Below are 23,148 nucleotides of genomic sequence, written 5' to 3' on the forward strand. Positions count from 1 at the left end.
CTAAATAAAGCTTCATTTCACTCTAATTCAATAGAGTTAGTCCATCTAAAATTATTTGCCAGTGAAAGCTGCTGCACGTTTGGATTCTAGTGAGGATGCTTTTCTGCAGAAAGTATTTATCTGCCCTCCTTTTCATGTTGCTCTTAATCTGTGATGTTTATTGTTTGGGTGCATTTTGCTAAATATGGCTAAGTTAACCCACCTCCGTAAGAGTGCTTGCAAATGCTTTAAATCCATCTGCTAGTTTAAGGTTTTGTTGTTTACATGACCCTTTTTTTATTGTTGTGTTTGTCTCTGTTTTCGCATCATATAGGCTACAAACTGCATATTGCATCTGCACCCACAATGGAATCCACAGTTTGCAGCTCTAACCTCTGCAGTGTGCACTTCTTGCATGATGTTTTGCACAAACAGAAAATGCCTCAGCCCCAAAATGAATAGACGTGTAATCTGTGCCTCTATGAAAACAGGAAACAGGGGGGCACTTAGACATCCGAAGAGCTATTTTTGGGTTGTTGTTGGGTTTGTTTCTCCCGCCTCTCCGAAAACTTTCGAGAACTGGTTCAAAGCTGAGCGACAGAAATAACCACACGTGACAAGTGATTTAATTCAACTTGGGAAATCAGTTCAGGGTGACTGAAATCACCAAAATGTATTTATTCAGTGGCGGTACACATTAATGTGTTGGGCACAGGAAACTGTGACGGTGTCCTCTGCCACCGGTGACTAAGCTGCTACGGTCTTAAACGTGTTCTCTCTTTTCTTCCAGGTTACTTTTTTGGAATATATTAATCTCCTCAAACCCTTTTTCCATTAACAAGAACCTAATTACTCAAAAAGCCAGAGAGAGCTCTTCCCTTGAAATGTAAATACACTTTTCATTATATACAATGAGGCACAGTGGATAAGGCCAGATAACCCTAATTATATGGAGAGACTCATCATGGACATGAATTATGAGTTTTTCTTATTAAAATAAGAAAAATGTATAACTTTCTCTGCTGGATATGAGAGTATCCTGATAAATAAAGAATACGACAGCAGTCATTTTTAAAGCAGCTCCACAGTTGGAACAGCATCTAAAATTATTGCAGAAAAGAGGAAATTCTACTTTTTTTTAGATGTTTTCCGCATATCAAAGCTGTTAAAGTATTACTCAGCGGACGTGACAGATCTCAGAGGGAATGGCACGTGTGGAGCGCTATCTTTGTAACATGGTGATTGTTTTGGATAATAATTAATGAACTGTATTAAAGTTGCACAAGTAGGGAAGAAAACTGAATATAGCAAAGTGGCTCAGTGCCAGATCTGTAACACTGGCCTTTGAGTACAATGTGTTAGACATCTTTGGATTTTATAGCTTTTTTTTAGTTCTATCTCTAATCTGTACTAGGAAGACTGTATTACGCCTCCTTTCAAAGGTTACACTGTCACTATTTACACATGATCACAGTACACTGGAACTGACTTGCCTCTCAGTAAGCGTGGGTGTACTTAAAGGGAACTAAGGCATATGTTAATAAATGCTTTGGAAAGGTGGAGCTACAAATCAACAAAGACTCAATGGTTTTAAACCAGATCTGCTCAGTGCATGGTGTTTTATGATTCTACTTGTCACTTTTGTTCTTGTAGTTTTAATAGTTATTTCTTTGCATCTTAATCGGCTGAACTCCTTGATCTTATTGTGCTGTGTCATAAAACGGCAACAACAGATGAATGAAACAAACAGTAGTGCCCTCTTTCTCTATTGCGTTCTTATTAGTGGCGTCTAAAAGCTACATTACATCTAGATTTTCTTAGCTGATCAGTGAGGTCTTTGTTAAAATATTACAGATAAAATTCTTCATATATGACTGTTTTATCTAAAAAAAAAAAAAAAAAAAACAATTCGAGGAACTACAAGGGGTAAAACACCCTGCCAGGGAACTGAAACATCTGGGAAATGATGCCAGGAGAGGCCGTGTTGGGGTGGGAGGAATGAGAAAGAGAGGATGGACGCAGTGTGTGTGTGCGTGTGTGTTCTTGGAGGGCTGACGTCAGAGCTGCGTCTGTGCATGCTCCGAAGAGCAGGACATCCTGTGGAATTGTTTTCTGTGAGGCCTGAAGAATGTAAAGCAGCGGCCTCTCTCATCTCACTCCTCTCAGCAAAGCGCTGGAGTGAACGGAGAGATAAACGAGGAAGAAAAAGAGGAGGAGGAGGAGGAGAACACAATCTCCAAATGGAGGTCAGATCCTCCGTGAAAATATCACTGGAACATGAAGTTCAGGGAGTTATTTAAAGGAGAAAAGATCAGGGAGAGGTCAGCATGGAATTCCTTCTAAATTCCAGTGAAGTCAGCAGTGGTTAAAAAACTGGTTTTCCTGTGCATAAACTTCTCGTATCAGTTATACAAGGCACAGAGAACTCGGTAACTGCTGAAACAGCTATGCAAAGGAAACCAGAGGAGAACAGCAAGGGATGCTGAGCTTTTTCAGGCAGAAAAGACATGATGAAACAAGCTCTGCATGTCTGCGTTTGGGAGAGAGGTGAGTGAGGGTGTGAGGTGATGCAGGTCATGTGGAAGTGCAGTGACGCAGGCTGTAAAACGGGGATGCTGTGGGTATGGCTATTTTTAGCCACCGTGAGGAGACACATATGAGCTCCATTTCTCTTCACTCCTCGGCTTCATACGTCACTTTACTCCAAGCCAGTCCACTCGGCTGTGCATCACATGACAGATGCAGCCTCAAATATTCCTCCTGACCAGACCAGAGATGAGACCCGAATATTAAACAGACTGGGTGCTCTCTGTGAGCGCCCCATCCCACTGATTGAACGGTGAAATTCTACAGCATTGCTAAATGCGTGATGGTAGGGAACACCATGCGCCGTTGGCAGGTGGAGAAACATAAGAATAAATGGTTGATTATCCCTGTATGATGTATGTTCTTACCCTAAGATCAGATTCTTGGAGGCTCTTACTGACATACCTCAGGTAGAGCAGGTCATCCACTAATTGAAAGGTTGGTGGTTTGATCCCTGACTGCTCCAGACTATGTGCCAAAGTATCCCTACGCAACATACCGAACCCCAAGTAGATCTCTGATGTGCTCATCAGACTATAGCTGTGTGCCAATGTCAGATAGAAAACACTTCGCTGTAGAAAAAATCCCTGTATGAATGGGTGAATGAGGCATGTTGTATAAAATGCCTCGAGTGCTTCTGCAGAGTAGAAAAGCACTATGTAAGAAGCAGTCTGTTTACCATTTCTCTGAAAGCTTTCTTTCCTCAGAAAAATATATATTTTTAAAACTTTAGAAAAGTTGTTAGGGATACTTTTGATTATGCTCATGTTTTAATCAGCTCAAAGTTTCATAAAAGTTCTCAGGTTTTCATGAATCCACATGTTTGACTCCACTGCATGTCCGTGAGGATTTTCTGTGCCTTTCATTCTGTAGGAGCTTCCAGCTCCTTAAAGGTTTTGCATAAAAATAGGCGACGCTGTTTTCATGCCAAGGAGTGGGTGTTTAACAAAATAATGTCACCTCCTTAGAGGGATGCAGTGTCATCGCGGGGGGTCAGAACTAACCCCCCTGCCGGTACAGAAGCATCTCTGGTATAATCTTTTAATAACGTGAATAATCCCCAGAGTTTAAATCTTAAGAATTACTACAGTCGGATGTTTTTTGTGATTCTGTACAAAATGTGCAGCGCGGATTGCATCATTTATGAATGGCGAGTTGGGTGAAAAAAAGCCACGTGAAGCAGAGCTCCTTCAGATTGGGCAGTACAGCCTCCGTAGTCTTGTGTCCCTCTCCGATTGGTTGTGATGCGAAGTGGGCGGGCCTCGGCCTGCCAGGGGTCGGGGTGTATTTTCACGCTGGAGGAGTGGAGCTGCGCTTGTCAGAGACAGAAAAAGGAACTGGTGTGCAGTCTGCGGCTTGTCGTGGTTTCAGGGATGCTTCACATCGAGGAGCAGTGACGACCTGAGCACAGGAGCCCCGCAGCGCGTCGCTTCAGGTCATCCCAGCGACCAGAGCCCGAGTTCAAAGCAGCCAGTGTTCGTGAATGGAGCAGCAGCAGCGGGGTCTCTGTAGCGTCACCGCCTTCCAGTGTGCAAGCCGCGGGGCCGGGGTCTCCAGCGGCCAGCCCTCCATGCGTCTGTGCATCACCTCCACGGCCGGCAGCCCGGTGGAGCTGACCGTCCCCCGGGGGGAGACCGTGGAGGCCCTGAAAGCGCGCATCTCCCAGAAACTCAGACTGCACACGGACAGGATCGTACTCCTGCATAAAGACAGGTGAGTTGTTGCTTTACCCTGCATGCTGTGCACTTCCGGGAGTTTAGGTAAAGCAATTACGTTTAATCCGCGTATTTGATGCGTATGTGGGGTTTTTTTTCCTGGTTTGACCCATTAAAGCTGATTTATGTATTATAAATTAGGCACCTGACTGCAGGGACGCTCCTGGACCAGGGTGTAACAGATGGCAGCAAACTGACTCTGGTCCCAGTCATTGAAGCTGGTTTACTGGTACGTAAACTAATGCACATCTTAGACTGGCTGTTCTGTAACTTTGCCGCACACATATAATCAGACTGTTTACTATATTGTGCTGCACAGTGCTCGACTACCAGGGCTGAAAGGACTGTTATGGATGTGTTGGAAAGTTTAACAGAAGTCCAGGTGAGCGTTTTAATTCTTTCTCACTGTATGCTTAAAGTAAACACTAGAAACTATCGTTTGCATGTAATAATATTGCTATTATATTATTGCATGCACCCATTTCATTAAATACAGCTTATTAGTTCTTGGTCGGACTCTATTTTGCCTTCCAACCTGCCTTGATTCTTCACGGCAGGAAACTCAGAGACTTTGGTTTATATTAACATGATAGCCCCACAGACACATCCATGAACTGAATCTCCTGTCCACCACATCCTAAAGGTGCTCTACTGGATTGAGATCAGGTGCCTGTGGAGGCCATTAGAGAGCAGTTCAAGAAACCAGAATGAGATCATTTAAGCTTTGATGTGCTATCCTGCTGGAAGCAGCCATCAGAACACGCTACACTGGTAGTTATAAATGGATGGACATGGTCAGCAACAATACTCAGGTAGAGGGTGCTCAGCTGATAATAAGGGGGCAAAAAGTCACACCGTTGCACCACCAGCAGCCTGAACTATTAATACAAGGCAGGATGGATCCATGTTTTCCTGTAGTTTGCACCTAATTCCTTCTGTAACAGCTGAATGTCGCAGCAGAAATCGAGACAACGTTTCTCCAGTCTTCTGTTGTCCAGTCTTGGTGAGCCCGTGTGATCTGTAGCCTCAGTTTCCTGTTTTTAGCTGACAGGAGAGCCACCCAGTGTGGTTTTCTGTTACCGTAGCCCATCTACTTCAAGGTTCGATGTGTTGTGCTTTCAGAGCCTATCTTCTGCATACCTTGGTTGTAACAAGTGGTTATTTGAGTTCCTGTTGCCTTCCTATCAGCTTGATGCAGTAAACAAGGCTTCTTCTTTTTTTTTGCCTTTCCTTTCTTCCGCACTCTGATGCTCGTCTTGACCATGCCGACATGCCTAAATGTGTTAAGTCGCTGTCGAGTGATTGTCTGATTACATATTTGCATTAACAAGTCGCAGAACAGGTGTGCCTACCAAAGTGGCTGGTGGGTGTACAGTCTATGGTAGAAACCGGTTGAATGCATGAATGAGGCGGAGAAACAATTTTCCCCTTTAGGAATTCAAACTGTGCCCTAGTGTATTTTTTCCTGTTCATGTGATTTAAGTGATGCTGTTTAAGATACATTACTCACCCTATTAAAAAATCAATCAATAAATACTCGTCTAAAGACCAAGTTTGGAGGTGCATAGTTTTGGCTATACACACGTCATTCAGCCGTTAAAGCTGCAAGAGAAAAGGACCCTGTAATTATCAGGATTTCCGTCTTACTTTTACTTTTTATTTCAGTATTACTGTACTTGTAAAATGAGGTCTGACCTGTACACATATAGAGTCCTAATAATAGCACAAAAACAACTGCACTTTTCTTTTCTGTACTGAACACAAGCAGCAAACATTCGCAGACAGTCAGGGTGGAGAAATGTAATCATATCTGTCCATTTATTATTACAATATTACAGTTTGGGAAAGAAGGGGTGGGGGTGAGACTTCAGGGGGAGGAATGCTGGAGCCGTCGCCTGTTCCTCTTTCTACCCCCCAGTCCCTTCTTTACTTCCCTTTTTTCTTTTATTATTTTTGTCTTTCTCATCACACCTCTGTTTCTCATACTTACTGTCTTTTCTCACAATATGCTGATATCTTTGTCCATCTGTTCTTTCTCTTCCTTCTCCTTCATGACATGTTGCTTCTTCTCTTTCTCTTTATTTGTCGTTTTCTCTTCCTCTTTCTCCTGTTGAACTTTCTTTTCCATCTTTTCCGGATCCTCTGCGTTGCAGCAGTATATTTTACATTCTAGTAAACTTTGAGCCACTTCCAACAAGTCTTTAATATGAAGTTTTAAAAAAATAAATAACTTTAGACAGCGTATCTGGCCTTCATCTTGCACCCGTCCACCTCTTCAAATAATTTCTCACGCTTCTCTTTTTCCACATCCTGCGCTGTCCTGCTCTATATTTCATCTTTGTGAGACAAGAGTTCACTTACTTTTCCCAGCCTGCGCTGTGAGTGATTGTTCAATAAAGATATATATTTTTATTTATCCTTTATTTAACCAGGTTAGGCCCACTGAGGTCAAAGATCCATTTTACAAGGGAGACTTTGCAACATAGATGCATAAAAACAAACATCGGATTCAATTAATAACATTAAAACATACATAGGTGAGATAACCTTCATCATTTTTGTAGTTACCAGAGGCAATAACCCACACAGACACACACACTACACAGTCTTTAAAGCTTTAATAAAAGTGTGGTGAAGCAAAGCGGCAAATTTGCTATTTAAATTTATATCTCTGTGTAGTAGATTCCTCTGTAATCAGAGGTTACGTCATTGAAGCCATTCAAATTGACCCACATGAGAAATTCATGGGAAACATCCATGATAGGTTTTCTTCGTTATCAGTGTATTGTGGTTTCAGATAACTGTGCTGTAAACTGATAGCACCGGGAGAAGAGGAGTGAAACTTTCCTGTCTGTCCCTGCAGATTAATGACTTCCTGTCTGGGCGCTCACCTCTGAACATTAACCTTGGAATCGGTGCCCATGTGATGTGTGTGGAGCTCCAGCTGTCGGCGCAGGACGTGAAGGAGCTGCTGCTGGACTCAAAGGCTCACGGCAGCAACGCGCAGACGGCCAGCAGCACGAACCACCCTCACTCTGCCTCGGCGTGGACCTCCACCACTGGACCTGCTACCTCATCAGCTTCACAGGCCTCATCTGCAACTCCATTCTCTGTTGACTCTTTGTCCTCGTTTCAGTTTAACACTCAGGGACCCAGAACTTCACTGAACTCACAAAACCCTTCGGTTCCATCCAGTAGCATCCCTGCCACAAACTGCTGTAATCCCTCTTCTCTGCTTAATTCCCACTCTGAGCACGGATCTCCGCACGCTCCTTCTCCTCCTTTGCCCTGTGGTTCTCCACATCCAGGCTCTCCTTTGCGAGCGACTGCACCGGTCTGTTCAGCCGGTCCCATCAGCTCCAGCCCGGCACCCCTGAGCCCCACAGCAGCCTCGACCTTCACAGAGGTTAGCCACACACACTCTAACGCAGAAGTCAGTGCCATCCACGTTAACGTGTAACCGAATTTCCACAATAGTCTTTTTGAATTTAAATTAGTGAGAAAAGAATATTTTATTACTCAGACTTATTCCTTAAGGTGGATATTTGTCCCTTACAGAGTAATGCTGATGCTTCATCCACTGCACAGCTGCCCAATCCTCCAGGAGCTGTCATAGAGAGTTTCGTGAGACACTCACCTGGCATCTTCTCTGGGACTTTCTCTGGTACGTCTGATCTGGAGACTGCTCAGCAGTTTTTGTTTGGTCTGATTAACATAAAGCAGTGATGTTTTCTAGTGTTGCAACTATAAGGGTACTCTTTCTAATCTAATGAACTTTCTCTTTTGAATAGCTGTTTTTAGGAAAAGTAGAGAAAAAAGTAGTAATAACTCCTTTATCCTCTCAGGCACCCTGGCCCCTTGCAGTCAGAGCGGTTTCAGTCATCCTCGACGTGGTGTCGCCATTATTCTCCAGATCCTCAACGACCTCCTCAGAGCCGCCTACCACCACCAGGGGGCTCCAGTTCCTCTTCCTCTACACCGCTGTCCTGCTCCAGGCGCTGAAGTCAGCCCGCTGCTCACAGCAGAAGAGCCCAGACCACCAGCGATGCAGAGGACAGAGCCCCTCTGCGGAGCTCCAGGTCAGCTCAAGTGAATATTATTTTGGAAACTTGGAGAGCATGTCATCATCACGCGCATGTAAATGCATGCAAATACTGGAATAGTGTGCATTTTAGAAATCAGGACAGGGAAATGGAAACAAAAACAATAAAAAAGAGACTGTTTCAGGCCCCCAGAGAATAAAACGCGCTCATGTTTCTGTGCTGTGTCATATTTAGTCACGCAGCACTTGTGCAGCAGTTACACAGGCCTTCGTGACTATAAAGACTATTACAGTCTTAACAGGCAGTGTTAATGACAGCTCATCCACGAGCGTTTACGCTTCCTTATTAGGCTCCGCTTCTCTCGTGCTGACGGGGTTTCTCGTGGATTTGTATGTTTGCATTAGAGCTGAAAATATGAGGAAATCAAGCAGAACAATTGCCTCACAGCTTGTCTGTCAATCACTTCTACATAGTTAGGTGCTTTTCTTTCTCCTCATAGCTAATGAAACTTTGAGGGTTTTGACAGGTGGTAGAACAAGACGAAGCATCTGACAGCTGCAGCTTTAGAAAATTCGACTAGTCGTATTTTTACTGCGTCAGAGAAAAACTGATTCTGGGTCGGAGCTTCGGGAGGTCGTCTTGACCACGTCTGTGTGTTATTGGCTGATTGGAGATTTGCATTAATGAGCAGACATATAAATTAAGCCTGACAAAGTGGCTTTTGAGTGTATTTCTTATGATCAATGCAGTAATTAATGGCGGAGAGCACACCATAAACATTCATGTGTCTGACCCATTTCTTTCTTCTTCTCTGTAGGTGACGTAGCCCACGAGGGTCCCGTCGTGCACTCGTCCACAGAGGAGAATCAAACACTGCACTGTAAGCTAGAGCACCTCCAGCTCCTGATGCACGAGAGGCGTCTACGCAGGAGGGCTCGCAAGACCTCGCACCTCTCACAAGGCTCTCATCCGTACCAGAAGCGCCACCATCACCCCTAGTCTCTGAATGTAAAAAGACCCGCTCACTATGATAGATACCAGAGCTGACCTTGCCGTACAGGGCTACGAAAAAAAAAAATGAGCCTTTGTTAGTATTTTTCTACTATCTGAAACTATACGTCTAAATGTTGTGGCTTTCTCTGTGTGATGTGTAATCTGAGTCTGTCCTTCAGTGACTGCAGCTCCGGCTGTTGCAGTATGTAGCACGTGTCACATAGATTTCCCTGTTGGTGTTTTACTCTACGTACTCTGATGCCTTAACTGTACATGTTTTGAATGTAAGACTGTGTTTCGTTCCATGCAAGCAATGTTTCTTGAAAATATCTTATTTATGAAATACAAGGAAGCAAAAAAATATGCAAATAATAAAGGGAAACAATAAAAAATCTGAAAGCGTTTATGAGTGGAGCCTGTTCTTTTTACATGAAGAATATAATGTTGCCTTCGTCTGTTAAACTGGATTTTTGTTGGTTTTTTGGGGATAAAAATGTCTCAGCCTTATTTTACTGACCCTCATTTCTGTTTGGTTGTCACAGCTAATCTTGTATCTATGATCAGGAGATATATGTGGTGAAGATGAATGATCTACTTCAAGATTAAATGCTTAGATCCTTTCAAATACTATATGCTTTGTCTTGATGCATGCTCAATCATCCAGGTGAGAACAACTGAACTGAAAGCCGTTTATAAGGCTGGGAACACCTGCCGCATGAGTTTCAGACAGGTGATGCCATCTCTCTTCGTGGAGCAGAGGTTTCAAGAAAATCTAAGTGATGCTGTAAAGCTGAGCATTACGATTTAAGATAAAACTGAAATATTGGTTCTCCTCGACAGTAACACAGGAAGTAGAATGTGAGCACTGATGTGCAGCCAACCAAGACTCCTTACACTTCTTCCATGACAGCAACTGAACATTTCAAACTGTTTCGGGTGGGCCATTAAAGACAAGCATAGCATAGGGTCTAAAACGTGGTGCTTGAGATACCAGAATTTGCATGAATAATTATGTGACTTATTAAAGCTATGACTGGAATCTTAAGAGGCACTCCAATGAGTACTTTGTGAAAAATGCCATAAACTGAAGCGTTCGCCTCTCTGTAGCCAGCGTGTCTGATGCTGAGCTCACAGGATGCAAATCACAGCGGCAGAACATGAAGCTGTTCGAGGTGAGCTGAAACATCTGTGCCTGCCTTCGCTGCTGACGTGCAGACAAACACGAAGCCTTGCTCAGGTATAGCCTGTGTGATCTGCAAGCTGAGAAGCTGAGAGTGGAAACAGGCGTGTGGAAGCTCACTCTTTCGACTATCAAACGACGATCAGCACACAGCTGGGGACTGCAGCACGAATGCTGGCGTTGTTTTCGGTGCAGCTCTGCTGATCGTGATCACGGAGTGTGCAGCTGCAGCAGCACGCCCAGCGCCACAGATCAGACAGCACACGGCTGCTCGTCCTGAATCCTAAAGACCGCCTGTGCTGCAGATTCGGCGCTGCAGGCACAGTCGGCCATGATAGTGTAGCCTACCTACACACTGCCTGCCCCGATGAATTCATTTTGGCGGTATCAATCCAATCATTTACAAGAAAGAGGATTAAACCCTTTCCCTGCACGCTGATCTATTCCTTTTATCGCTGCAAGGACGTTGCAGATGAAAGCTATGGGTTTTTGAGCCTCCTACACAGTCGTTCTTTTCGCTCTCTTTGCCTCCCACACACACCATTCAAACACACTGCATCGCTTAGACGTCCATGTGCAGATAAATCTTCCTCCCACACAGACAAACAGGACTTCGGCCCCACACACCTGACCGCCATCGTGACTCACGCAAACAAAGCACTCGAGGCTTGCAAAATAAACACAGTTGAATCATTTTCTCCGTTAACTACATATGAAAGCGACTTGCAGTTATGACTGGCATTCATCTGGCTGCACTCAGTGTTTTTAATTGTGCTACCACGCTGTTATTTTACTGTGCTTGAAAACAAAGCATCTCTGGAATGATTATTAATCTGGTTTCTGTTTAAGACACAAATATACGCGGATACTTTCAGTTTAATGTGTTTGGAGGCCACTGGCAGGAGGACATTTCTACATCTATAGTTTTGGTTGCAAAGTAAAATCAGATACAAATTATTATTCAAATCAGAGTACGTTATTCTGTGCTGCTAGGAAAACTACTTGGAGATGAAAAGGCCCAGAAGTGACTGATGGGTTCAAGGTGAGGGTTGAGATTGTATCAGGGATCGGCTCTGAGCACCTTGTTCTTTGCAGGGGGATACAGAGCTGCCAGACAGGAGGACTTCGTGGATGTAGTGAAAGAGGAAATGCAGGTGAGTTGTCTAATAATGGAGAACGCTAAAGATAGGGTGAGGCGGAGGCAAATGATCCGTTGTGGCGACCCCTAAAGGCAGCAGCCGAAAAACGAAGAGGAATTAAAGACATCTTAATGCGGCCCAACCTAAGAGCACTATGCTGCGTCACCCTAACACAAGATGGCGCTGTTTGGGCGGCTGTTCTAACGGTCTGCCGCCCAAACAGCAGTAGAAGAAGGAGTGAGTGCGCATTGCAGTGAAAAGCGGATCGCGCTCGTTCTTCTCCCTCATTCGACCTACATCGCAGCTCCCAGCAAGTTCCCCTACATCTCCGTGAGAGACAAAGGTAAACGCTTTTTCTTTGTTACGTGTTGTTTCTACACGTTGCAAGTTATAATCTTGTTCATGTGCATCTATATTTGTAAAGTATGAAAAGCATATTTCTTTCCAATGTAACTTTATTCTATTGATTGAAAATATTTTTAACCGACGTTTGATCGCTTTTATTTGATCGTATTAGAATGTTTTTTCGATGTATAAATGGTATGGTACACTTTGCAGAAATAGGTTAACCTATTTTTTTGCTATATTAATTGGGGCAGTTATATAAGCTGCAAAATAAGGCAGCTGGCCACCCCTTGAGATGGCGCAAAGTAGGTCATTGAAACAAAAGCGTGTAGCGCGGTGCTACAAAATGGCGCTGGAAGAAAACCCGCCCGCTAATCTGCTAACGAAACTGCGCCACGTTTTCAGGCCCCAGGCCTAGTCTGACTCCATTTTGAGTTTTGTCGACGATTATCGATTAAATATGACGTAGCTTTAAGATAAATTCAGATTTCATGGTCTGTTAAACGTCGGGAGGTATGTAGGCCATAACTGCGCAATCAATGATCGCCATTTTATGAAACTGCTCCGGTGACCTACTTTCTCATTGCGGCTGATTACCGACCGTGCTTGTCGACGGTTTTTCGCCGATAAAGGGCCCTTTTTTTAGTTTGAAGGATTTGTGGGGAGACTTTTTTTAATTGCCTTTCTTTTTTTTTCTTTTTTTTGTAGCTATAACAAAAATGTCGGACGAGGGAAAATTATTCATCGGAGGTCTGAGCTTCGAGACCAACGAGGACTCTCTGGCTGCGGCTTTCGGCAAATACGGAACCATCGAAAAGGGTAATTAAACCTCTTTACCCCTCTTGAGTATATAGTTTAAAATGACTTTAGACATCGATATTTTACTAAATATGTGGCCTAATCGGAATTTCTCCCTGATTAGTGGACGTGATCAGAGACAAAGAAACCGGAAGATCTCGCGGGTTTGGCTTCGTGAAATACGACAATGCAGAAGACGCTAAAGACGCACTGGACGCCATGAACGGAAAGGTAAAAATCACGCTACTTTATATATATTTTTTAATTAGATTATAAATTTAATGTAATTGTATTTATACGTTTCTAAATTTCCTGTTGTATTGCAGACGCTGGATGGACGTGCTATTCGGGTGGACGAAGCTGGAAAGGGAGGGCGCTCAAGAGGAGGTTTTGGCTCTGGCCCACGAGGAGGCAGATTTAGCGGCTCCAGAGGGAGAGGTGGGCGTGGTTATTCCCGAGGTGCGACGTGGGAATATTTTTAAAAAGTTGAAATTAAAGGTGTATTCTAACAATATCGAAATTAAAATTGATTTGTCTTTAATAGGTGGATATGGTGGAGACAGAGGGTACGGAGACAGGAGTTATGGTGACAGAAGCTTTGGTGGTGGAGACAGGAGCTTTGGTGGCAGTGGATACAGGAGTGGAGGATATTCCTCAGGCGGCTACAGAGAAAACAGGTAAATAATCGGAGCTCAAGTTTGTTTAATGCAGTTTATTTTGAATGTATTTTAAATGCAAGTTTCTTGTTTCTATAGGGGGCAGGGTGGATATGGTGAGCGTTCAGGGTCTGGATCCTACCGCGATGGATACGACAGCTATGGTAAGCATCAATAATATGTATTTCAGGTATTTGGGTGCATTTATGTTGGGGCTGTCTGTACAAAATCTAAAGGAACACTGAAAGCACATCTCAGTAACTTGGCATAGTCAAACTGCGCAGCACTCCTCTAGTTTTTAAATACCTGCTTTAAGTGGCGGGTTGAGATGCTGTACACTCATCAACACTGTAAATTGAGATTTCACAGCCCCAACATGGGAAGCCTATCACCATGTATGCCCCTCAGTTTTGTGCCCAACTTGATGCCTCTTTCCAAACGGTTGCCAGATTTCTTTTGTGCCCCTCTCTGACAAAGAGGCTGGAAACCATTTGAACCACTTAAAGCAAACCCCGAATTTCACGTGTTCTCAAATTGCGAGGAAGGCAAGGACCCCCTTATGCAAAAAGAGGGAGGGTTGTTAGGCGGGTTGAAAGGGGAATATTTGTAAAACTCCAGTGTTCGAACTTGCAGTGTCTTTACCTCTGTGCCCACTTCTTATCCTCAGCTACACATGAGTAAACATCTCCCTGATTCAAGATCTTCACTTGGCTGGCTGTTTTTCAAAGATGCGCTCCTCAAGAAAAATGTCCACGTGTTTGCTGACCTTAGTTCTGTAGTTTTGTTGTAATAGTTCAGCATCTTTAAAAGAAGAAAAATGTAGCAATGGGTTTTGGTCATTCCTTATAAAACCTGTTACAAATTACAGTTAAAGAATCTTAACCATGCTTAATTGGACTCATTTCTCAAAGATCGTGCAACTAAAAGGCATCTGTAATCTGATACTGTAAAGTCCCATTTTTGGGGATCAGAACAGTTCTCAATGTGGCTTTTCATTGAACAGCCACTACCATTGCTCTAAACTTTGTCCAGCACTTGAAGTGCTTCCTGATTTGATTCCTTTTCTTATATATTGCAATATCTGGGGCTTGTTTGTGTTCCTTATTTTCCCCCTCAGTCTCTGACTGACCTACCTCCTGCCAGGTTTTAAACTGAGAGGAAAGATATATGCTCATAAACAGACTTTTGGGAGACTTGATGCTAAATTCAAATTAATATTAAAAAGAAAAAAAAAACCTTAGTTTAACTGAGGCTCCTGTTTGTTCAATTTCCCAAAAGAGTGAATTCCTTTCAGACTGGTGAACTACACATCCGAAGTGGCCGGCTGTTCATGAAGTTGCAAATTGCAGCATGCTACAGTCTGTCCAAGGTATCTTCTGTGCTCTGCTCAACATCTGCATTTTTAATGTGCTGTAAAATGGACTAATCTTGTTTAAAGTGATCGAGAAATGTAACTTTGTTTCCCTAAAGCTATATATATCTCAAACCGGGAACAGTTTTGTACTTTTTGTTCTTTGTATGATCAACTTTTTTTTGTCAGTTTGGCTTCATGGAGCCTATTAAACAAATTGTGGAAAATGATCATGATTGTTGCCTCTTAAAACAACCGCATGGGGACTAAAGCTGAGCGCTGTAGGCTCATTTTAATGTAATGCTGCGTGAGAACTAAATCATCTGCTTGATGCAATCAGATGGTGCCCATCTCTGGACTGAAGTCAACAATTTGGTAGGCTAGTCAAAGTTCTCAAAGCTTAAAAGGGAGGGGAGGGAAAGCTGTTACTGGGTATCTGTAAAGATCCACATAAGTTTAAAAAAGGGGGGGAAGCACAGTTGAATCAAGTGAATCCTGTACATGTTAAACGATCCATGAGCTGAATGTTGTACCTACTAAGTGTGCTGATCAAACAAAGTGGCATGGAAATATGGGGGAAGTTGGTGCCTGGTCATGTTCATGCTTCATTACGTTCAAGAGAGGTCAAGAGCTCCTTCAATATCCTACAAGTCCTTGGAGAGTGAAGTGTTGCGCCTACCAACAAGTGCTCCTCAGAGATGAAAGCTGCTCTTGCCTAGTCAAATGTGAAGAAAGTAGGCCAGTGCACGTGAGGTAAAAATCTCCTTTTGCTTTGCTCACATCCTTGAAACTAAGTTCTCATTGTTGCCATGAATACCTTCAAGTTAGCCGCTGTTTAGTCCTCTGCTTCAGATGTCTCCTACAAACATCACAAGTCCTCTTACCTGATTCTAAAGTCCATTGGGAGGTGGGGTTTCTCTGGGATGTTAGTGCTCCACCTTGAGTCCACCAAAAAAATGCATTGGTCCTTTAAGTCGGGTAGTTTTGTGCTCAGTCCACTTTGGTCACTAGTCCACAAATTTGCTCCTGTAATGTCCACAAGCCCCAATTCATGTGTAAGGTGTCTAGACTGCATTCACTTTTCCTTTGTACCTTATGTGGTGAGTCATTAATACTGCATGCAGTTTGACTTCAAGCATCAGTTGGCAGGTTTAATCCATCCATTTCTCCTCCTCTAGACTGAAAACTGACTGGATGCTTCACTGGATCTCGTCACAGCTGAAGTAGCTGGATTTTTAGGCTGCAAGATCTCATGCAGTTGGTGTATCAGGTAAGTCATGAAGCATGTTGTTACTCAAAGCTTTTGGGATGGTGTGTGTGTGTGTGTGTGTGTGTGTGTTTCAAAACTGGAATTTTGTCAGGCTAAATAAGACGTGTTTGTTCCAGGTCCAATGAGCAGTGGGGTGACTGTCAACATGAAGGAATCTTCCAAATTCCTGAAGCACATTTCCTGATGTTACAGTAAATGTCACAAACTGGGAAAACGGCATTACAGAGCGGCAGTTGATAGACAAACCTGACTATGTAGTTTTGCTTTGGATCGAAACTTAAATAAAATCTGACACAAAAGAACTTGCTGTGGTTTTTCTTCCTTTGTAAACACATGCCTGAGGTATTGCTTACTTTGAAACTCACATTGGCTTTTTATTTCTAAAGATATAGAGAGAAATGTCAGAATGGTTCAAAAGTAGGAGGGAAAGGAATGTAGTTGAGGAAATAGTGCTTAAGTTTGTCATCTTAAGGAAGATGATGCACTAGGGCCAGATATACATTCCTGTTTAAGCATGTAGGGTAATAGGTCATTGGTACAAATTTGTAAATAGCTGGATATGAATAGTGTGTAAAATACCACAATCTAATTACCCAGCTCATTCTCTTTACAGTACTCTGGTGTATGTAAGCCAATTTTAATTGGTTAACATGATCTCACTCTTGTCAAGCTGTTGTGTTTAGACACACTGATGCTACCAAGCTATTACTTGGTAGAGGTGATAACTAATACTTGGTCTTTGTAAGATTTGAAGGATTACATTAGAAGTTAAAATTTTTAATGTGATATGAAGTTGAAATATGATCAATGCATCAGATATGGCAAAAGTGTAAGATGCAAATCTTCTGACCCAGATGTGTACGTGACAAATGCAGCCTACTGCACAGACACAAGTCCAGCAGGTTTACTATGCAAACATGAAGGCTGCTGGTTTGTCTTGTAAATTAGGACAAACAAGTTTAACAGGATGCACCGCTGTACTTTTTCTGTGGGTGTTTCATTATGAAGGTGACTTGGGGAATAATGGCTTGATCTAAAAAGGTAATCAGACAACTTTGTCTTAATCTTCAGAGTAATTTGATCAGTGAAATAAAAGCTACCCGAATCTACTACCTCAGTTTGGAAAGCTGTTAATCAGGCAGTGGCTCACTTTTGTCAGTGTGTGCACTGACCTCCACACTGTGGTTCACCAAACTCATCTTCCTGTACTCAGCACATGTGTGGTGTCACATTTTACAAAGGCAGAGCTTCAGACTAGTAGATTTTGTGCTTGAGCACTGAGTTATGTACTAAACATACAAAATAAGGATTCATATTTTAGTATATTCATTATTTAAATATCAAGCATTTGGATGTCACAGCTGGTTGAGGTGTGTTAGTACTGTGCTAGTTCCTGTAGGGAAAAAAAACGGTAAACTTCATTAAATAAAGTACACTATATGGCTATAAAATGCAGTGGAGTAAAAGTATGACGATAAATATCTGAAACAGTGCTGACATAAGTAGTTTTGGTTTCGCCTAAATTAAAGAACTGACACAGAAGCCAAGATCAGGTACAGAAAAACAGATACTTTAATTTGGAACATTTACAAGCTGAAGTGCACGACCGCACAGGTCCAGGTGGTACTGCCTGTGGAAGGTGGAGGAGCTCGGGATGCTGGTCTCGGTGGTGCTCACACGTACCACAGGAAGCCGAAACGCTTGTGCAAAAGCTCTTCGCGGGGCCTGAGGTTGAACAGCTCCTCTGACAGAGGGGTGACCCAGCGGTCTGTGTGAAAGACGCTCTCGCCAACCTGCACGGGTTAAAAAGATGCACAGTCAGCATCAACACAGGAACGCTGAAGTTCAGCGACAGACCTGAACTAAAATATAGATTCATTTTGTTACCCTGTTTACTGAGTCTTATGTATTTTCACTTTGCATTTTTACCCAAACATACTTGGATTTTTGCAGTTTCCTTTATTTATTTATTTTTTCCTTTCAGCTGCAGTAATACGGGGTTGTTTAAATTGTGTCTCAGGTTAACCTTTGCATCTCAGCAGGCTCACAGCAAGTAAGGTAGGTGGGAAATCTAGATAAGTGTTATGCTTACAAAAGGCTGAAAATAATACTGTCGGTCAGTGCGTTTAAGAGGAAAAGTCAATCATCTTTTCTGTGTTGGACTGTATGCACCTATCTCAGCTAATATTTGTACGAAATGCAAAAGTTTATAGTAGTTTGTTATAAATGAGACCATTTGAAGGTTTAAAAATGTAACATGTACAAAGGGTCCTGATAGCAGTAAGAGTAAATTACATTTATTCACTTCTTCACAAATGAAAAGCCCTCTAAATTTGTGTTCAGTCTCACCCCCAAATTTGGTGTAACAAATTATATATTTATGAAATTTTAAAGTATGATTCTTCTTTGGTCTCTGAACTGTTTTAAAAATGAAAACATCAAGTATATTAAAAACTAATGAAAAGGCCATGAAAAATCCTTCTCTATAATTATATCATAAAGATGCTGTATATGAAAAAAAGAATAATAAATGACTAAAAAATAATGAATAAGCAGGAGCAACTGATTTTCTTTTAACTTCTTACCTTCCAACCTGGAACATCCTTCATGATGACTGCCTCCTCTTCCAAGTTTTCCCTCAGCATCCGTAAGGTCCTAGCACAGAGACAACATTCAGCTCTGCATTAAACAGCTGACCTATGTTTGCAAGCTTAGGCAGTATAAAAGATGGACATAGTTCATGTGTCTGAAAAGGTCAATGGCCTTCAATCTGCATTCTTTCTAATGGACAGCAGAGGGCGACTCCTGTGCTTGAAAAAAACCAAAGCATTCCCAAATTCCTCTGAGACCCCAGTAAACACTTTCCTGATGTGTTTAGGGACTCAGTTTGTAGTTTGTGTTTGTACTGAACAAACCATTGAGGCCATTTTGTAAATGAAAGTCAACCTGGGAGTCAGAAAGGAGAAACACCTCAGTTTGAGGCTTCATAACAGAAAATTACAGACCAACATTTAGGTGATCTAAAAGTTGGTTGGCTGGCTATGTCTAACTATTATATACAGTCTATTGTTGTAAACACCACTGAAAGAAAAAAAAAAAATCGTAGTAAGCATGCACAAAAGTGCTCAGTCACCTTCGGTCATGCTCTGCCTGCAGCAGAGGCATCAGAGCTATCCTGGCTTCCAGCTCCTCAATCTGCAGTCGCCTGCAACACACAAACACGCACACACAGTTTGAGACTGAGCAGTGCACACAGGTGTGACAGTAAGCAAAACCACATCACAATTCCTTGACATTTCTTACCTCCTCTCTCTGTTCCACTTGAATAGCCTCCAGTACCCAAAGACCATGATGCCGATGCCAATGCCGAACATACTATATCCTGCAGGTTAAAGAATGAATGAAGCAACAGAACATTATTGAGTATTAATGCACATTTTTAACATCTTTAAGTAGCTTAAGTAAGTTTACATATGTATTAAAGCATTTACTATAGTAATAGCTGCACAGGCTTATGCTGTTCTAAGGTATTATACAGAAGAACTCATTGAAATATCCATCAGAGAATTTGTTTTTAACAACATCACACCCTGTTGGAGCAGCTGACATTCACATATGGTGTCACCTGCGTTCGGCCACAACTTTAGAAATAAATTCCCATCATTACATGTCGAAGATGTGGAAAACCTGAGTACTCTTCATTTTAAAGCAGTTTCACTGTGATATAAAGTCATCAGACTGCTACTGCTGACTGATGCCTCTTTGAGACTCATTTCAGGCCTTTCTCGTTACTGTCAAGTAAGTGGTGCTAAAATTCAGTGTCCTGTACTGCCCTACAACGCCTTATAAAATTACCATAAAATCGATATTACCACATACTTTTTGGTATAGGGAGGAAAAATGTGTGAAAATTTCACATACCAACTCAATGAGTTTCCATTAAAACATTTTTCCTGTTTTTTCAGATTAACCCATTATTCACATGACCTAACTAATCCAGGTGCTGGAGTAACAAACAGGAAATAATCTTAATTTAACACTTAACATTAATATGTATAGCATTCTTACTGCAACCACTATCTAGTCATGGAGTTTAACACAGTGTTTATATGCATTTTATACTTTTTACACTTTATATTTTTACTTACCAGCCAAAAGCCAAGCAAGTAAGGTTTTACAACTCAAAGGCAGGTGGGACAGTTTAGATAAAAGCACCTAAACGTCACTGTTTCTGTAGCTGCTGCTCTCTGAAACTCTTTGCAGTGCTTTTCAGTTGCAGTGTATTCTGATGTATAGTCTTGTTGGCATAAAGTCTCTTTTTGGGTTCACATTAAAATAACTTTTATTCGTAGTCAGCTTAATTTGAAATCATCTATATAACGTTACTGTCACTAACTTGCACTCAGTACGCAACCTGATTACTGTGACAGTTTCTGAGGCAGCAGAGAGTTTTGTACCAATTATTGTGTCCCAACATAAAGAGCTGTGCAAAAGTCTTGAGGCACGCCTGATCTCTTTATATTTTCTTCCAAGGAGCCAGCCTTTCTTGTAATTTGCAAAGTAGTCTGACCAATCAATCTCCAGGTTTTCTGAAGGTCTATCAAAGTTTTTCTTTGGACATGGCTGCTTTTTCACTCATTTTTAGTCCTTGTACCTGACCATTGTCAAGGGAATGTTTCTGGTGTTTGTTAAGCCACTTAACACTGGCCTTTGAATAAATCAAAACACAAAAAAATGCACTTAACTCAGACACAGCAACAGTGCTGTGTCTGCACATAACAGACAACTTACCAAAGAACACATTTTAAACTGTATCTTTATGCATTTTGTTACTAGCAGCCTGTGACAAAAAACAATTGTTCATTTCTATTCTTTTACTTGAATGTACAAGAAACTCCCAAAGATAACACTGTTTGATAAACATCAAATATTTTTGCACCGACAAGTTAATTCTCAAAGAACTGAAAGCTTGGCATATTGTAGAATGTTGTGCAGTGTGCCCTAAAAAACAAACAAACAAAAAAATCCAGGAAACTTGATAAGTGGAGGACAACAGAGATGCCAGGTCTAAAAAAAATATTTACAGCTCATGAACCACATCTGAAAGTCACGCCTGTAAGAAATGAAAGACCTGACACAGGATCTGAGAGATCAATCTGACCCTTCAACTAATCCATCTACTGTTCACTGAAGCCTAATCGGAAATTGAGTCAGCAGACATTTTTAATACAGGTTAACAGAGGCACAAACGTTAGGTCTCAATGGTTGGCTGTCAAGAAGCCATTCCTAATAAAAGGAAACAGGGAGGAAAGGCTCAGGTATGTCAGATTACCCAAGAACTGGGCTGATCATCAGTGGTAACATCTCTTGTGGAGTGATAAATCCAGATTTGAAATTTTAGCTTCAAATCAAGAGAGGAAACCATGAAAGAGGTACATTAGAGTGTCTACAGCCATATGTAAAACACGATATAGGCTCTGTCATGTTTTGGAGCTGCATTTCAGCCAGTGGTGTAAAGACCTTGTGAACACAGTAAAGAAGTGTGGTTGGATTCTGATCCATCGTGCAACACGATCTGGTATTTTAGTATGTGCTGTAAAAGCATGCCTGTATAAAAAAAAACAACAACACAGTAGTGGAACACTATCAGCCATGGACTGGCCTCCCCTAAGCTCAGACCTCAACATTACTGAAGCAGTGTGGGATCATGTTGACTGAGAACAGAACAAAAGGGGACAGAAACATCCAAAGAAGAGCTTTGAATGCCCTTCAAGAAGTCTGGAGAAATATTCCTGAATACCACTTCAGACTACGCTGTCCTAAGAGATCATCTTAATCAATTAACTTAAACTTAATCAAGTAGTTGATTTAAATTAGTTGATTTTACGACTTTAACACTGTTAACCAAGCAGCAAACGATAGAACAGCTGGAATAGTTTCATCAAATAAAACATAACCCTCCGTTTAACAGCAGGCATTATCACGTTAACTGAACCTGCAAATTAAACGACTCCCTGTGTTAGCTAGTTAGCATGTCGTTCTAAACCTGTCAATAACAATGCACATTAAAATGTTGCTCTGCTGCAAAAACACTTGTACAGCTGTTGTCGTGCTGTTAATGAAGATGTTCCTTTTAATGACAAGGATAAATGTAAGACCCCGCATACACATTTTATCCTAGCTTGGATCTTTGTATTTATGCTAACGGGTTAGCGTAACCAGCAAATATCACATAAACTATCCAACATTTAACAACTGCTGAATGAATCTAAATGTCTGGCTACGTGAGCGTGTGGCGTATGTACCCGAAAGTCCTCGTTTCGGTAGATTTCTCTTATAATCAAAGGGAGCATAGCCTCCCGGAGGAGGCATGTCCTGCTTCACCTTGGACCCCGCCATCTTCCTCCAACCTCCTCCAAAACACGCCAGTGACGTCCCTGAAGACACTCTTCTTCTCTGGTAGAGAAAAACTAGCAGCGCTCCAGCGCCCCCACATGTTCGGACATATTATATTATAGTTGCAAAAAATGCCCAAAAAAAAAATGCTTGTTGAAATATCAACAAGCATCACTGTTGCTTGTTGATATTTCCATTTCATCATGTGATTTCTTGCTGGCTTTGATTTTAGATTCACCTGTTTAATTTCGGACTGAAACACCAGAGGGGCCATTAGCTACACCTCACTCGTATCAAGTATCAAGAACTGCCTTAATTCTTCATGGCACAGATTCAACAAGGTGCTGGAAACATTCCTCAGAGATTTTGATCCATATTGACATGACAGTATAAAATGGGATGTGGTGTGTTTCACCACATCCCAAAGTTGCTCTGTTGGATTGAGATCAGGTGACTGTAGAGGCCATTTGAGTACAGATGACCTGAGCTTTGTGACATGATGTGTTACCCTGTTGGAAGCAGCCATCAGAAGGCGGGCACACTGTGGTTTTAAAGGTACGGATATGGTCAACAACAATACTCAGGTAGGCTGTGGTTTTTAAATGATGCACAGTTGGTACATTGGAGCATAAAGAGCACAGAGAATACAGCCCCCACACCAAGACACCACCATCAGCCTGATCTATTGATACAAGGC

General features: G+C 42.0%; 3 protein-coding genes across 4 annotated transcripts; 2 read left to right on the top strand and 1 right to left on the bottom strand.

Annotated features, from left to right (window-relative positions):
• The first annotated feature begins 3,719 nt into the window (after positions 1 to 3,719).
• On the top strand, positions 3,720 to 9,713 carry LOC134616780 (midnolin-like). Its single transcript, XM_063461784.1, has 7 exons — positions 3,720 to 4,278; positions 4,422 to 4,509; positions 4,600 to 4,662; positions 7,144 to 7,686; positions 7,839 to 7,944; positions 8,126 to 8,359; positions 9,141 to 9,713. Exons 1-7 carry the CDS (start codon positions 4,049 to 4,051, stop codon positions 9,320 to 9,322), a joined length of 1,446 nt encoding a protein of 481 aa, XP_063317854.1. The 5' UTR covers positions 3,720 to 4,048; the 3' UTR covers positions 9,323 to 9,713.
• Positions 9,714 to 11,848: 2,135 nt separating this feature from the next.
• cirbpa (cold inducible RNA binding protein a) lies at positions 11,849 to 15,015 on the top strand. 2 transcript variants are annotated; one of them, XM_063461452.1, is made up of 7 exons: positions 11,849 to 11,978; positions 12,689 to 12,799; positions 12,903 to 13,009; positions 13,105 to 13,237; positions 13,323 to 13,455; positions 13,534 to 13,598; positions 14,102 to 15,015. In XM_063461452.1, exons 2-7 carry the CDS (start codon positions 12,700 to 12,702, stop codon positions 14,113 to 14,115), a joined length of 552 nt encoding a protein of 183 aa, XP_063317522.1. In that variant the 5' UTR covers positions 11,849 to 11,978; positions 12,689 to 12,699; the 3' UTR covers positions 14,116 to 15,015. The 2 variants fall into 2 exon arrangements, with proteins under 2 accessions (XP_063317522.1, XP_063317523.1); XM_063461453.1 differs by having other exon boundaries at positions 13,105 to 13,216.
• Positions 15,016 to 17,604: 2,589 nt separating this feature from the next.
• Positions 17,605 to 22,489, bottom strand: ndufa13 (NADH:ubiquinone oxidoreductase subunit A13). The gene is made up of 5 exons (XM_063462818.1): positions 22,361 to 22,489; positions 19,359 to 19,437; positions 19,189 to 19,260; positions 18,641 to 18,710; positions 17,605 to 17,848 (listed from the first exon to the last, which is right to left on the bottom strand). Exons 1-5 carry the CDS (start codon positions 22,452 to 22,454, stop codon positions 17,729 to 17,731), a joined length of 435 nt encoding a protein of 144 aa, XP_063318888.1. The 5' UTR covers positions 22,455 to 22,489; the 3' UTR covers positions 17,605 to 17,728.
• Positions 22,490 to 23,148: the final 659 nt, after the last annotated feature.

Source organism: Pelmatolapia mariae, linkage group LG18, assembly GCF_036321145.2.
Source record: "Pelmatolapia mariae isolate MD_Pm_ZW linkage group LG18, Pm_UMD_F_2, whole genome shotgun sequence".
NCBI classification, from domain to species: domain Eukaryota; kingdom Metazoa; phylum Chordata; class Actinopteri; order Cichliformes; family Cichlidae; genus Pelmatolapia; species Pelmatolapia mariae.

Coding starts and splice junctions, on each gene's coding strand:
- LOC134616780 (XM_063461784.1), top strand. CDS start 4,049: ATGGAGCAGCAGCAGCGGGGTCTCTGTAGCGTCACCGCCTTCCAGTGT. Junction 4,510..4,599: donor TCATTGAAGCTGGTTTACTG/GTACGTAAACTA, acceptor TGTGCTGCACAG/TGCTCGACTACCAGGGCTGA. Junction 4,663..7,143: donor AAAGTTTAACAGAAGTCCAG/GTGAGCGTTTTA, acceptor CTGTCCCTGCAG/ATTAATGACTTCCTGTCTGG.
- ndufa13 (XM_063462818.1), bottom strand. CDS start 22,454: ATGGCGGGGTCCAAGGTGAAGCAGGACATGCCTCCTCCGGGAGGCTAT. Junction 19,438..22,360: donor ACCGAAACGAGGACTTTCGG/GTACATACGCCA, acceptor TTTAACCTGCAG/GATATAGTATGTTCGGCATT. Junction 19,261..19,358: donor AAGTGGAACAGAGAGAGGAG/GTAAGAAATGTC, acceptor TGTGTGTTGCAG/GCGACTGCAGATTGAGGAGC.
- cirbpa (XM_063461452.1), top strand. CDS start 12,700: ATGTCGGACGAGGGAAAATTATTCATCGGAGGTCTGAGCTTCGAGACC. Junction 13,238..13,322: donor TGGGCGTGGTTATTCCCGAG/GTGCGACGTGGG, acceptor TGTCTTTAATAG/GTGGATATGGTGGAGACAGA. Junction 13,456..13,533: donor GGCGGCTACAGAGAAAACAG/GTAAATAATCGG, acceptor TTGTTTCTATAG/GGGGCAGGGTGGATATGGTG.